Here is a 15,617-nt window from a genome sequence, read left to right as displayed (position 1 = left end):
CACTGTGGCATGTAGTACAGCAAAAGTGTGTTATTCCCACAGCAAGAAACCAAAGCAACTTCACAAAGTTAGCTCATGCAGTCCAACAAATGCAAAATTAGTGAAAGCTAGAGCCATAGACTCAATGCCCAGAAATTCATTATAGAAGTGTTGCACCCAGTAGCACAGAACAAACCAACATAGAAGAGCCACATATAATAGTGCTGAGAAAACAAGAATATGAAGTTCAAACAAAAATTATTAAATCAACCAATTCCTTTAAAAGCAGAACATTTGTGATTTTTCACATTGGTATATTTCTCTTTTGTTATGGATATCACCTTGTGAAAAAAGATTTCTATTGCAGGTCTTCTCAATGATCTTCTGATTTCCCTAACTGCTCTGCAAAAGACATGGCTATGTTTCATCAGAGGCAATACACAAAGTGCTTGGACCAGAAGACTAGGAGTGATTGATGCCGCCATGACCTAACACCATCTTTCATGGTGTTATAGCTCCTGTGTAATAGGCTTACTTAATAGTAGATCTATAGTTAATAAAGCCTCACTAGTACCAGACGTACTTGAAGAGTAATCTTTTAACTGAAACATGGGTGGTAGAAAAGGATACAGTTTGTCTCAGATTTGTCCAGTCAACAATTCTTTTTTCAATCAAAGGCTAAAAGGGGTGGTATAGCACTGCTTTAATTTCACCAGTCTTTCCCCTTTCAATTTGGTATGTCTAATAGATTTGGATTTGAATACTTCTTAGCCATGCTTGCTGCTGAGCAAGTTTTGGGCTCTTACTTGTCATATGGCCCTTTCATTTGCTCTTTAGCTAAGGCAGAATACTTTTCAGAAACCTGTGTAATATGTTTGAGAGGTTTCTTGGGGAAGTTTGTAAATAGTCATTCAGGAATACAGTGGGAGGTAATGAGTGGCAAATCTAAAATAAAACCTAAAAGTTAAATCTTGCAAAAGGTTCAACTCCCGACATGTAAGAGGGCATTTTACATTTTGTTTTTGATTCTGGAGTGGATATTGATGAGCAGAAATGCACACAAATCATACCACTCGCATGGTTTGATCACACTGTCTTACACATGCCAGAACACAATCTCATATCAAATTCCTATTATCCACAGGGAAACTAAACTGTTCACCACAACTAAACTGGAGACAGATGTAAAACTGTAAAAAAGTAAACTTTTTTATTTGACCAAACTTGCAGCTGATGAGCAGGTGAGCCAGTGGAATGAAAGATTCAGGTTGGCTTTAGCTTCTGGGGTCCCACTGAGTAATGGTGAGTTTCTGCTCACAGAACAGCATGGTATCATGAAGGATTGAGATGATTACAAACAGCACAGGAGTCAATTACAGAAAAGATGGGAACAAATGCTCCTGAAGATTGGTTGAGATGTAAGAAACATTTGCTATTTAGGAGTGGCCTAGTGGTTAGGGTGGTGGACTTTGGTCTTGGGGAACTGAGTTCAATTCCCACTTCAGGCACAGGCAGCTCCTTGTGACTCTGGGCAAGTCACTTAACCCTCCATTGCCCCATGTAAGCCGCATTGAGCCTGCCATGAGTGGGAAAGCGCGGGGTACAAATGTAACAACAAAAAAGGCTAAACAGAATTTTGTTGTTAACTTACTATAACAGGACATACAAATTGGGGTTCCTGACTGACTTCTAGGACTGTCTGACACTGACTGACTAGGCTCTAGCCTTTTCTTCCTTGTTGCTCTTCTATTTCACTTCTCTCGGTAGTGCTTGTGTTACTTTCCTATTAATTTATGGCGTTCCTTTCATGCTGCATATTTGATTTGTAAACTGCTTTGTTCTGATTTCAGTTTTAGCGGTATAGTAAATTTTAATTAACTATACAACACAGAAATTATTCCAAATGGTTAGGGATTTCTCTAGTATCTGAGAATCATTCTAAATCTGAACTTTTGTAGAGTGATTAGGCAGATCTTTTGGCAATAAAAAATATATCCTTTTATCCAAGTCTCATCATTAACGTAAAAATGGAATTAACTTCTGGGATAGCAACTCAGGCCTTTAGAAGTTATCAGCCATTTTCAAACCTTCACTTTAGTTATTGAAAAACTAGCCTATTCGAAAATCTGATTTTTTAAGAAAACCAGAGCACTTTGTTCTTACTAGTCCAGTTTCCCTAAGTGTCATGGCACAAAGATGGTCCTGTGTTCTTTATGAATGATATTTGGTTGACAGATAGGGGCATAGATTTTCATGGGTTTTTGCTGTCTGCTACTTTAGACACTATTAATTATGATTTAGTACTGCAAGGTCTTTCATCAGCTGGGATTTCAGTGGATGGGTTCCTTTTTGAAGGACAGGCCATAATCAGTGGACTGGCAAGATGTTTGCTCTGATCTGCTGACATTGCAGTATGGCTTACCTCTGGGTTCCTTTCCCTTTTTAACCTGTATCTTGGTCCTATTTAGGTATGACCGAGAAGTCTAGTGTGGGATGTCATTTTCTTTGATGATATCCAGATTCATATTACCATGGGGATGTATCAGTGCCTGGCTGTAACAGATCTGAAAGCCTGCTTGAGAGGCTATAGCAAATTGGCTCCATGATCAAAAATTGACTATAACACCTAAAGTCAACAATGCTATGTGTTCGCCACTCTTTAAGTGTAAGGCATAGGTGTTCCATGCATTAAGGGATTGAACTTAAAGCACAGTTGGGAATTTGAGGGTGATACTAAACTAATGTATCAAAGTCTCATCATATATGAGCAACAATTCGATGTTTTGCAAGTTTGGGATTTCTATGGCTGATCTGATTCCTTTTACATGAAAAGGGCTTTGTTAATCTTATGCATGCCTAACTATTAACAGGCTTAACAATTTTAATGGTCTGTATTGGGACCTCTGTAAAAAGCTGTTGGGGTGACTGCAATTTATTCAGAATAAGATAACGTGTTTGTTCAGGAAGACAATCCTAATGAAGTTTGTGTTGTTACTGGCTGAATTTAGAATATGTTTTAAGGTTTTCATTTTTAAAGTTTGGCATCCTTCTGAGCCAAAGTACTTAGAGTATTTGCCCATCTATGCCACATAGTTTATTCTTTGCACCTCTCAAGAGCTGTTTTCTTTAGAAATGCAACAAGAAGCTATTTAGTGTTCAAAAAGAAAGCCCAATCATGGTGATTTAGCTTGGCATTTTATTTTAGTTAGGCTTTAGATAATATACGCCTGTTCTAACTGTAAGATATTATAGGATGCATGAATTGAGTTATGTCAGTTTTACTACATAATTTACATTTTTAGCTATGTAACTCCAAGCCCACAGGAGTGAAGCTTGGAATAAAAAGCAAATAAATTCCCTCTAGCACACAGTTTCAACCAACAAGCATCAAGATTCAATGTGAAGAAAATATTTCTACACATTAAATGAATACTAGAATACTCACAGAATCAAAAATACAATGAAGGGAAGCTGTGTTGGTTGGCGTTAATCTTCATACTTACCTACTACCTCTGAAAATGAGATTATGGAGGTGGGAGTGGGGTGGTTCATACACTGCTAGGGAAGTGGTTCACAACTTATTTACACATTTTATGTTACAATGCATACAGGAGCCTCAGTACCTATGAGCATCTTGCATGTTGAAATTCCTGGGTACTACAGCACTGTATGGGCACTTACTTGCTGAGATCTGAGGTCGGGACACTCCTCCATTTGGCACTTTTAAATCTGAGTCACAACTTCTGCTACTTTTCACAGACTCGGCAGTTTGGATACCAGAAGTCCTGGACAAGTTTGGAAGACTACGCCTTAGCTTTTCTGCATGAAGAGATGACAAGTTACAGCACAAAATGTAATGGGGAAAATTAAAAATTTTCTTAATATAACTGAGGTGGCTGACTTGAAATGTAGCTTATACCTTTAAGTGACACAACTTTAGTTGAAAATATTTTCCCACTGAATCGTATTTTAAATAATGTCAACTAGGAAGACACTAACCTTCAATATGGTTAAACTAGGTCTTACCTCCTACTTTCCGTTCCTTGAGTCTCTCCAAACCATTCCAAACACTTAAGTATATGTTCTCCTGCCAGCAGGTGGAGACTGAGAGCTAGTAAATTATGACATTACTGAATATAGCATCCCATGCTGCCTGGACCCAGCCAGTATGTTCTTAAAGCAGTGGAATGCTAGGTCTTCAAACACCTACCTTCTCATATATTTCTCAGGAACAGCAAAGGACCAACATACTGAAACTTCTTAGGAGCTCTAACAAAGAGCTAAGAGGAAACTACAGAGATGAGATAAGCTAAACAAATATCTTCTTCAAAGTGCGAAGGAATGGTTCTGGAATGGTCTGGAGGGACTTCACCTTCCTTGATGCCCTTCCAGACCATTCCAGAGGCATGTGATATAGCGAAGCAGAATTTCTCAAGGACAGGACATGATATCTGCAGATGACAATGAACCCAAACACTGCATGTTGCCAGGCTTGTACATCAATCTGTAGCGTCTGACAAAGGAATGCAATGAAGCCCAAGTGACCATCTTGCAAATCTCTTGAGGTGGTATCAACTGATACTCCGCCCATGACACCTGACCTGAAGCAGAATGGGCTTTCAAAACAGAGAGAACTAAATTACCTACCAAGATGTGCACTGAGGCAATCACTTCTTTAATCCAGCATGCCACCATGGCCTTTTAGGTTGCTTCACTCTTCTTGACACCATCAAACATGCACACACACACAAAAAAAAGTTTGATTTCCTAAAATTTTTCATCCCAGACAAGTAACAATGGAGAATGTGTCCCACATCCAATTTGTGACTATATTCCCTCATCAGGTTCTGAAAATACCAGCAGAGTGCGATTCAGATGAAATGGCAAAACTACATTAGAAAGGATGGAATAGGCCCAACATACCACCTTCTCCTTAAAGAACACTAGGAATGGATCTTGACAGGAGACTGCCTGCAACTCAGAAACCCTTCTCACCAAGCAGATAGCAATTAGTAAAACTGTTTTCAGCATGAGACTCTTCAAAGTAGTGTCCTTAAAATAGGCTCAAAAGGAGTGTGCACTAAAGCTGACAAAACTAAATTAAAATCCTAAGGAGGCACAATGAGACATCCCAGTGGTCTAAAGGAAAGTGGGAAAGGGAAACTTCACTCCCCTGAAAAAAAACACATCTAGGTATGTCCAAGAGTCGACTTTGAACCAAACTTCTATAAACATCACTGTCAACGGAACCTTAAGGGAAGAAAAGGCTCACCCCTTAATGAAAACATCCTGAAGCAACTTAAGCATCTGAAACAGCAGCTTTAAGGAGTTGCATGTCACTCCACATCAAGCTTCAAAGATTTTCCAGTCACTAACCAAGTGGGAAGATTTTCTGGAATGTAATACAGTCACTATTTTATTAGTGGAGTAACCCCTGTTTGCATAGTCCCATCTTTTCAATAGCCAAGCTGTATGGAGTTGGACCTCTGAAAGGGGGAGATGAGGAGCCACCAAAAGTCTTACAAAATCTCTGTATCAGGGTTTCTTTGGTCAATCACCAGTCCTTGATGACTATCTTTTTGAACAACACTACTCAAGAGGGGTCACAGAGAAAAGTGTACATGAGACCTCAGACAGGCCACAGTTGTAGAAGTGCATCTATTCCCTTTTGAATGCCACTTTCTTTTCTGACTGAAAATTCTCAAGGGTTCAGCATTCTGGAAGGTGGCCATGAGATCCACAATCTGACATCTCCAGGGTGCACAATGCTGTCGCACTTCCACAAATCCAAGGCATTTCTGGTGAAAAACAAACAATCTCTATACTCACTATATGAGCCTAAAAGCAGTCTAACCCCAATGCCTTTCCATTCTGGAGTCTTAACTTCCTATTGCATTTCCACAATAGATCTAAGGTCATCCAAGGGAACCCTACCCTCCATTGACAGAGAAGGCAGAGCAATACAATGCAAATATTGATCCATCTACTCCTGCCAAACCACCCCCTTCATCGCTGTTCAGGTGTTTATAAAAATGTAAAAATTCATCCGTGTCCATGTCTGAATAACATAAATCATCCTGCCTCCTCTTTATTTTCAAAATAGTATGAGACTTGACAAGCCAATACAGTACCAGACTTGCTACCATACTCAAAGCACTTAAGTACAAAACCTATTACACATCCAACTTCGGAATGACTTACCAAGATCCATTCGTATAGTCAATGACCATCAACCTTTCAGGAAGCTGCTAAAAACTTACCTCTTCAAGCAAGCCTACACTAATGACTTGACTTAAACTATGAGTCCACCTGCACTACCCGGATCAGACCATAAAGACAGAATCTGGAACATGCTTCCCTACTTAATCCTTTCTAGCATATTCCTCTTCCTATCCCTCCCTATACATTCTCTCATACTAAATATCATGCTAATCATAATACACACCACCCTCCCATTCCCTACCTCTATTATCCTCCTCACCCATCTGACCTATCCACATCCAACAACCACCTCTTTATTTACTATATTACAGCTGTTTCCATCCTATATTATTTGTTAACTGTTGTACTATGTAAGCCGCATTGAATCTGCTAATGAGTGGCAAAGTGCGGGGTATAAGTGTTACAAATAAATAAATAAATAAATAAATAAAGGTGACTCTCTGCCCCAAAGCATCACTATGTCCATCTCATCTGCTACATGCTGACTTCATTTTTCCTTAACAACTTACATACACCACTGCCACCCAGAAGATTGTAAACTAAGCAATGCCAGACAAATGGATTGACCAACTCTTCTCCAGCGTCCACTGCCCTTGGGCAAGATGATCCTGACAATGTGCCCCTCCCAATTGGTAAGGCTGGCATCCACGGTGACTACTGTCAATTATGAAGACTACTATTCCATTTTGGTCTCAATTTGATGGGGCACAGCCACCAGGTCAGACTACGCTTGGCCCTCAACAGAAGAGGATTTGCCTGAAGAATCCTTCTATGAAGTTTCTGGCAGTTGCTTTACCACAGAAAATAAGGATCTGCAGGATCATCATACAGAGTATTTTAGCAGTGGCTAGAGTTTTACTGCATTGCTCCCTTCTACTGGAATTGTCATCTTTTTGGTTACAACTGACACCAAGGCACCTTAGGGAGATGCCACCTCTCATACTTCTCAGGCAACATATGTATTAGACATCGAGCAGCCCACCTTAAGACTAGCATCTGGGGATTCCTATTCCACCAAAATCATATCTTGGACCACACTATGGAGAGGGAAGGCACTGGAAGACTTCCTAATTCCTGTCGACAATTTCCTCTGCTAGCAGGATCTGCTGGTTTGTCATCTGAAATCTTTAAAGTTGCTAGCACCTACAGATTAATAGCCAGTAACTCACTCTTCCTTGTGAAAGACCCTAACCATTAGAGGCATCTTCCCCTGGGGATACTGTCTCCTCAGCTAAAAATTAATCACCCAGCTCCCTTTGCAGATTCACAGGGTCCTTTAACATCCCATGAGAGCAGATTTAACAGCTCATACTATTCTTCCACAGCTGCTTTATAATTTTTGGAAGTATCTGAGATTTCAGACACATGCATGTCCAAATTCTGGTTGCACTGCACACCTTTTTAAACAAAATGAGTGACAATAAAACAGACTCAGGGGAACACATATCTACAGCGAGAGAGCAAACCCTGTTGCTTTCCTGTCCCCTGCAGCTCCTGCCCCTTCAAACTAAGAACCGGCAGGCAGCAGAAAGAAAAAATGGTGGAGTTTCTTGCTAAGGTTGGGTCTCCTGCACCCAATGATTGAGGGACATTTGAGAGTTTCTCTGTGGAAACATTATATTAATTACCACAGTTTGTACAGTGACTCACTAATTATCTCACATATGAGTTTATCTTGTTGGGCAGACTAGATGGACCGTGCAGGTCATTTTCTGCAGTCATCTACTATGTATGTTACTATAGGCCAGCATGCTCTGAGAAGGCTCACCTCTCAACTGTTGAGGGTTCTAACAGAGGTAGAAACTGAGCTGCTAGCTTCTTGGGCACACAGAGTATAAACTGCCTGCTGCCCCTGTGGCCTTGTGAGAACCACAGCTGATACAGCACTTGCCGTGTTCCACCTGCCTCCAAGTTTCAACATTCTGCCAGCGCACGATCACCTCACAAAAACCATGAAGCTCAGGCTGGTAATGAAAGACTCTTCTCCCAGGTACAGCTCTCTCAAGTCCCTGCACACACTTCACTGACTTTATTCAGTGCTCTTTCTTTTTTTAATCTGCCAGTGGTACACTCAGAAGGGCACTCAAAGCCCCACTCCCAGAACTGGGGAGACAGAGGCACCCCTAGGCGTAACATCCAAGTGTACCAAAAAGCAACTTCAAGCAGTTAACACCAAAAAAGCTCTATCAGCACTAACCGGATCGGGCTTCCACTAGCGATGCACTGTAAGACCCACCAACATACCTTTGAAGATCTTAGATGTGTGGTACTTCAATCCATTAATCAGACTAGAAGAGGGGGTGATTATCAGAAACTCCTTTTGCAAAATGAGCAAAAATGGATATTTAAATTACGTTCTTTGCACCCGACAGGATTAAACCATCGGGTAGAGTGGAGCCATTTCTTTTAGAGCTTTCCCATTGGCGCTTTTGTTCTAACAGCGTCTGACGTCAAATTTTTTATAAAGCAGCCATTTTGAGTAGCAAGTAAACTGCTAGGAAAGCGGAGCATTTGAGCTGCCCTCTCATCCCAGTAAGTGTGTGGTTTTTCTATGATCCTCTGTGTTTTAGATTTGTTTTTGGCGTGTTTAATGTTTAATATTTCTTTCCGTAGACAGTGCGTTAGAGGCCCTGAAGCAGCCTTGCGAAACGCTGGCCATCGTCGGCCCCGCACTTGTGGAGAGAGAAGAATTCAGTATTTTCACGCTATCCTCTGTCATCAAGCACCCACCGCAAAGATAAGTGTGGTGTTTATATAAAGTATAAGATAAATCATAGATGATCATAAGTTAAGTATAAGTAAAATTACAGTAGCGGTTTTTTATGCCTGTGATGAAAGTGAGGTCTTTTGACCTGTTATAGCTTCTTTGAGTCAATTCAAGACCCAGAAGCTTTTTGAGGCTTTTTCCGCCACTGTGTTGCACCATTTGGCTACAAGTAGTCATTTTTTTTGACACCAGATCTTATTGCTTTGTCTTGTTTAATAGTAAGTCGATCTGCAATCGGGCATATTTATATAATAGTTGATTCCAGATGATATTCAACCCAGAGTACTGATATAATTGAAAAATGACCTTGCAGAATTATTTTTGTAATATGTAATTCATCTGTAAAATCGAGCGTGGTACCGGAAGATTGGAGGGTGGCCAACGTAACACCGATTTTTCAGAGGCGATCCGGGAAATTATAGACCGGTGAACCTGACTCTGTGCCGGGCAAAATGGTAGAGACTATTATAAAGAACAAAATTACAGAGCATAGTCAAAAGCATGGATTAAGGAGACCAAGCCATGGATTTAGCGAAGGGACATCTTGCCTCACCAATCTATTACATTTGTTTGAAGGGGTGAACAAACATGTGGATAAAGAACATGAAGAAAAAATATCCCAAAAAAGAAATGGCACCAAAAAGGCAAAAGTTTGATACACTGAGGAGAGTTTAAAAAAGCAACCTCTCTGCTCCGTGGAAAACGACAGACTGCTACTTGGCAGTGTCCACACTGGGCTCTGTGGATGACTTCACCCACACGTGAGAATATGCCTGCTTGTTCTCAGAGAACAATGCCTTATAAGTTAATGGGCAGATGCTACCTTCAATATCTAAAAACAGCTTGTGAAGAAGAATAATGACCTACTTGACATAGTAAATGACATACTTACATACTTCACAGGTTTCACAGCTAATTATTTAACAAAGTGCAGTAAAAAATCAAAACCATGAAGTAAGGGCAAATGACACGTCATCAACAATGCACATTAACTGGCAAATAAAGCTTAGTAAATAGGCCCTTTTGATTACAAGCTCTCTGGGGAAAAGAAATACAAAATGCACCTAAAAACAGGGCTTTTTTTGAGGGGGTACTTGGGGGTACTGAGTACCGGCACCTTTTCTACTGTCTGCTAAAATTGACCCATGGTCCCCAAGTTTTAATGAAAGAGCTCAGGCTCTACACACCAATTCTGCCTTGTCATAGATTCTGTGACTGGTTGCAGAGGGTCTGACTATCATGGGGTGGGTCCCTCAGTGATCACCCCACCCCTGAAGGGTGGCCTGGCATTTGAGTACCAGCACCTTTTTCGCTATAAAAACTGTCTAAAACCTAAATGCAATCTAAAATCTTTGTGGCAAGGCAGAAGTGCCTAGTTTCTAATGTTCCCAGACTGGCATGAAAGCAAGAAATGCTTACACAACACAACCAGAAGCAGTGTGCAAAGGAATTGCATTGGAAAGGTTATGCACAGATGAATCATCTTATCAGCTTGGACTGTGTCTGCCATATTTATTTATCATACGTAATATATTAAAGGATTTGAATATACCTGAATAGAGGACAGAATAAAAGATTTGGGGCAAAGACCAGACAAAAATATTTCAGCGGCAGGAAAAAGCTAAGCAGCACTGGCCAAGCCCAACAAGGAACCTAGTAAAGCACTGGACAGTGTTAAAGCACACTTTGTTTTAGATAATAAATATAAATTTTATGGATTCCTGCAGATGCATTATGTAGACTTGGTTGAGCATATATAATATATTCCACTTAGGATAATATGATCAAATTTTATTAAACACCACTGTGTCGAGGGGTAGAATTTCTTATGTGCTTAAGTGTCTTGTTAGACAAAGATACTTTCTCTGCCACTACCCAGAAGTGGGAGAGGGATTTAAGGATAGTCACTGAATAAATATTTCTCTAACAGCCTGCACAGAATATATATCTGATGGACAGCGCTGTGTGGTGATTCATTCAATTTAGATATGCATAGGATATATATTCACCCAGACTGAGATCATCAAGCAAAGGTAATGACTTGGAGAATTGCCTCAGACTTAATGCAATGGATGGGTCATATTTGCACTGCATGTGAGCATCTCTGCACAGCAACGTCAAAGTTCAAACCCCACTTACACTCCTTATGACCTTCAGCAAATCACCATCTCTCCCTGCCTCTGGTATCCAGTTAGATTAAGCTCTTTGGTAAAAGGACAGATTGTATCTGAATACTCATCACCACTATAATAGTGCTGTCAACTCTAGAAGCACTGTAAAATTATTGAATTTCCCAACATCTAGGGGAAAAGCTACCATTAAAGAAAATGTGCTTAATGAATATAGCAGATAATCTTAATTTGGGTGCAGCGTATTTGTCATGAAACCTTGCTTAACTTAAATATATTCTTGTCAACCCAATTAGAGTATACGGACATAAGAAAACAGAGCTTCCAAGTTACCCAATTCCAGGAGGGAGGTTTTAGGCCAGCCCTGGATTTCTGCCAACCTCATCCTGCTGCATTATGGGACTTGCAGCCCTGATTACAATGAGTAGAATCAGGGACTACAAATCACACACTGCTTCAGGATTTGAGTTTAAAACCAGGACTGGCCAAAAAGTATCTCTCCTGACATGGGTACCTTGGCAGCTCTGAAAAAGCCATGCTGTGCCAGACCAAGGTCCATTGAACCCAACATCCAGTTCCCAACACTTGCCAGTCCAGGTCATAAGAACCTGGCATATCCCAGAAGTTGATCTATTTTTCAGATTTCATTTCCAGACAGGAGCAATGGCTCTCCCAAGTCTATCCAGCAGCTAATATTTTTTTTTATGAATTTTTCCTCCTTGAGCTTGCCCTATCTAAGGCACCTCCTATTTTAGTTTACTGGAGAATGCAAAGGCACCAAAGTATGGAAAATGGATAGGCTATCTACTCAAAGCATGCATCCCTAAAAGTAGACATCTTTGAAGGGTTGGAAACTGTATGTCATTAGCATCTAGACTGCAGAGCAAGATGGTGAATGCTTTAAGAACTGGATAATTTACACTGACAGACATGTCCACTGCCTTCAGGAACTTAAGGTAGCTTATTCACACAACTGCATAAAGATTCAGTTGATAAAGATTGTTGACATGCCACAATTCTTATGGGCTGGGTGGCAATAGGGGAAGGAGAGGGAAGGAAGAAAATTGAAATGGTACTGCACACTGCATTTTAAACTGATTTGTTATGTTACACACAGATTCAAACCCATAAAGGATCTGAAACCTCTACTTAAAAGAATTTTGCAATATTAACAGCCGCAAAATATGGTATTGTTACCACGCCAGGGCATGAGCTAGATTCCTTGCTACTCACGTTCTGATTAAGGGGGTCTTTCACAAAGCCGCTCTAGCATTTTTAGCTTGCAGTAAAAATCAGCTGCTGGTAAATGCCGAGATGCCCATTATATTCCTATGAGTGTCTAAGCGTTTACCACCAGCTAAAAATGCTAACGTGGTTTTGTAACAGGCCCCTTTAATAAAGAGTGATTTCCACTATACTTGCTGCCATCTCTTTTGCCTTGTGTGTGGGCCAGCATGAATGCAATGCAGGTGTGGAAACAGTTACCTGGTCTTACTGTTAAAGCCTGAACAAGAAATCCTGGACAAATCCTCCTAATTACCTAAACAGGACTACGCAGCCAGGCCAAGACCGTTAAAAAAGGGCATGTCCCCGTGCTCAGCAATAGACCAAACAAAAACAAACTGACGTACTGCTGAAAGGCTCAAATAAGATGGCTCGTCTATGTAGCCAGCTCATTCACAACAAAACTTAATTATAAACAAAATGGAGCTTTTCTCTGTTAAACATTGCATACATGTTCGATGCCAAATTCTGCTCCCACATGTGAGACAGTAGGCACAGAACATTCACACATCCAACTTCTTACCCTCATTTTTAACAGTGTTTGCCTGGAGCTCAGAAGAATGGCTTTGAAGTGAAAGGCGAGGTTGCTGCAAGCGGCTGATCATAGGCTGGGGAGAGGCTCGACTGTACTCTAGGCTCCGGGCAGGGGATCGGGAGCGTGGAGAGTTTCGAGGGGAATGCCTCGGTGAGGGCCGTGGCGACTGGCGTGGTGAAGGTGAGAACCTGTTCACAACTGGATGCATGCTATGATGAGGGCTGTCTTCTTCATCCTCTAAGCTATGAGCATCAAGTTCCTGATCACTGAATGTCCCCCGCCTCAAAGAGTTACAAGAGGAACCAGAGCTGCGGCGAGAAGTTGTGGCTGCGTACTCCTGACGGAGGCCTAGAGAAGAAAAAAGCAAAGCCAGAAATTGCTAAAGGAACTTAAACCATGTTGCATTTCCATCTACTAGACTGAAAACATGTTTCCCAAAAACTTACACACACAACTCACTCTACCCTAAAAAATTCTTTTAGTGATAATTTAAACAGATGCAACTGTCACTACCAAGTACATTTCTTACATGCAAAAACACCCACACACTTCACTTTTTTAGGAAGACACCCATGTGCCTAAAACTAAATTCAGTTTTGTGCATACTGCTCCACTTCTCTGCCACATGCCTCTCTCTTCAACTTTCAATGGATTATTTGGATTATGAGATGGTTCTTTTTAATTAACGTGCTGGGAGAATATCCTCTTACAATTAAGATAATGGGGCAATATTTACCCTATGCCTTATATACAATAAAAGCAGGCAGAGCCAAAGGGTTTGACATGCATAGATAATTTTTCACAGATAGAAAGCAAAGAGATTATAACACAAACAACAGTGAAGTTATGCAATAATTTCACATGTTTAGCGCACGACTCACTGAGTGCTTGCTCATTTTACAAGCTATATGTCACAAAGCCTAACTGCAAGCTTTCCACTACTTTACAAAGGTCTCTCTACTGCTGTCTGCAAGAGCTGTTTTTTTTTTTTTTTTTTTTTTTTTTTTTTTTAAATACAGGGGTCAGGTAATTTTTTCTTGAGTCCTTCATGTAGTGGGGCTCTTTTGCATTGTTCCCCACCATTTTTCTCACTAATACCCACTAGAAGACTTTAAAATTGAGAGCTAGTTGCTGAACATTAGCATGCATATCTGAAACGTAGTGGTACTTACTCTCTTCCTGCATGCGAGCTAGGATCTGTACATCTGTAACGTCATTTAACTTGTATCCTGAGCTAATGGAGTCTTCATCCATCTCTGATGTGCTTAACTCACTGTCTACTGAAGACTGTGGACTGACAGGTGCATTTCTTTCTGCTGAACTTTTAAAACATCCTGTTTGAAAAAAGTAAACATCCATTAAACTGCTAAGAGGCAAAAGAGATGCAGCATGTAAGGGGAAAAACACATCACTATCCTGAACTCAAGTAAAAGAATCATCTATAGGACTCTCACAACTTACTCGTTCAAAATTGAAGAAAATATCTAACATTTCATATACAATCAGAAATGCCCATAAACTGGCTGGAGGTAGCTTTTGTGCAATATATGGAGAGGCTCGTGTCCATTTCCCAGCTCAGGTTAGCCACCTCTTGGGGTGGCCGAGGTTTGACTAATCTGGAGGCAATATTTAAAAAGCACCTGGGGTGATAGGGGTAGAAGCCAATCATTATGTAATGGCAACATGTATTGGCCACATTTACAGTTGTGGCATAAGCCCTGGTGTGTACATTAAGGCCAAGCACTGTCACTGTAATGACCGAACTGAAAAATGAGGTGAAAAAAGTTCCCAGGTAACTGCAAACAAAGGCTCAAGATGTCATATCCTAGCCTGAGTTCTGAATGAGCTGGATGCCCAAAGCAGCAGCAAGAAATCACCAGGAAGAGAAAAATGTCCATCCCCCCCCCCCCCCCCCCCCCAAGAGTGTCCAGTACAGTCATTGCCTGGCTCAAAGACCATGAGGTCTATGAAATCTTGAGTGAAGTGGAACAGGTAAACACTAAGCAGTTGTTTACTTTTTCAAAAAGTACAAAGACTAGGGAATGCTCCATGAAATTACATTTAAAAAACTGGAGAGCATATTTTTTCAGTCAGTGCATAATAAAGCTCTAACTTATTGCCAGAGGATGTAGTAAAAACAATTAGCTTAGCTAAGTTCAAAAAAAGATTTGAACAAATTCCTGGAGGTATAATTCATAAACTGTTAAGGCAGACCTGGGAAAAGCCACTACTTAAACCTGGGGTCAGTAGAATGGAATCTTGTTAATCTTTGTAATCCTGCCAGGTACTTGTGACCTGGATGAACCACTGCTGGAAAAAGGATACTAAGGCCCAGATGCACAAAACTTTAACGACCCTTTAACGAGGAAATTTTAAACTGTAGCATGCATTAAAGGCCTTTTTCCGACGAAGCAAGCAGCTAACGAAAACGGAATTGAGCCTGCCATGAGTGGGAAAGTGCGGGGTACAAATGTAACAAAAAAAAAAATACAAACGAGTAACTACCATTGTAATGTGGACGATTCAGGATGCACTAACCATACCGACGATTGCACCGAATCATTTATCACGATATATTTTACGTGAGGTCAGAGCTGTCGTTAAGGCCTGAGCTGTAAGACACGCCGCTACTCCCCGCTTCCCCCTGCAACATACAAATCCAAGCTGGCATGTTTAAAAGTGAGATTAAATAAAAACGCTA

General features: G+C 40.7%; 1 protein-coding gene across 2 annotated transcripts in view; it reads right to left on the bottom strand.

Moving 5' to 3' along the window:
• SLAIN2 (SLAIN motif family member 2) overlaps nt 1–15,617 on the bottom strand; it is a 157,408-nt gene that overhangs the window by 66,035 nt on the left and 75,756 nt on the right. For both annotated transcript variants that reach the window (XM_030191361.1, XM_030191362.1), the window contains exons 4-6: nt 14,089–14,250; nt 12,905–13,264; nt 3,661–3,798 (exon numbers count right to left, since the gene is read on the bottom strand). In XM_030191361.1, the coding sequence (XP_030047221.1) occupies nt 3,661–3,798; nt 12,905–13,264; nt 14,089–14,250 (660 nt within the window). The remainder of the gene's footprint in view (nt 1–3,660; nt 3,799–12,904; nt 13,265–14,088; nt 14,251–15,617) is intronic.

Source organism: Microcaecilia unicolor, chromosome 2, assembly GCF_901765095.1.
Source record: "Microcaecilia unicolor chromosome 2, aMicUni1.1, whole genome shotgun sequence".
NCBI lineage: Eukaryota > Metazoa > Chordata > Amphibia > Gymnophiona > Siphonopidae > Microcaecilia > Microcaecilia unicolor.
Note: the sequence above shows the minus strand (reverse complement) of the source record. Positions and strands in the feature narration are given on the sequence as shown.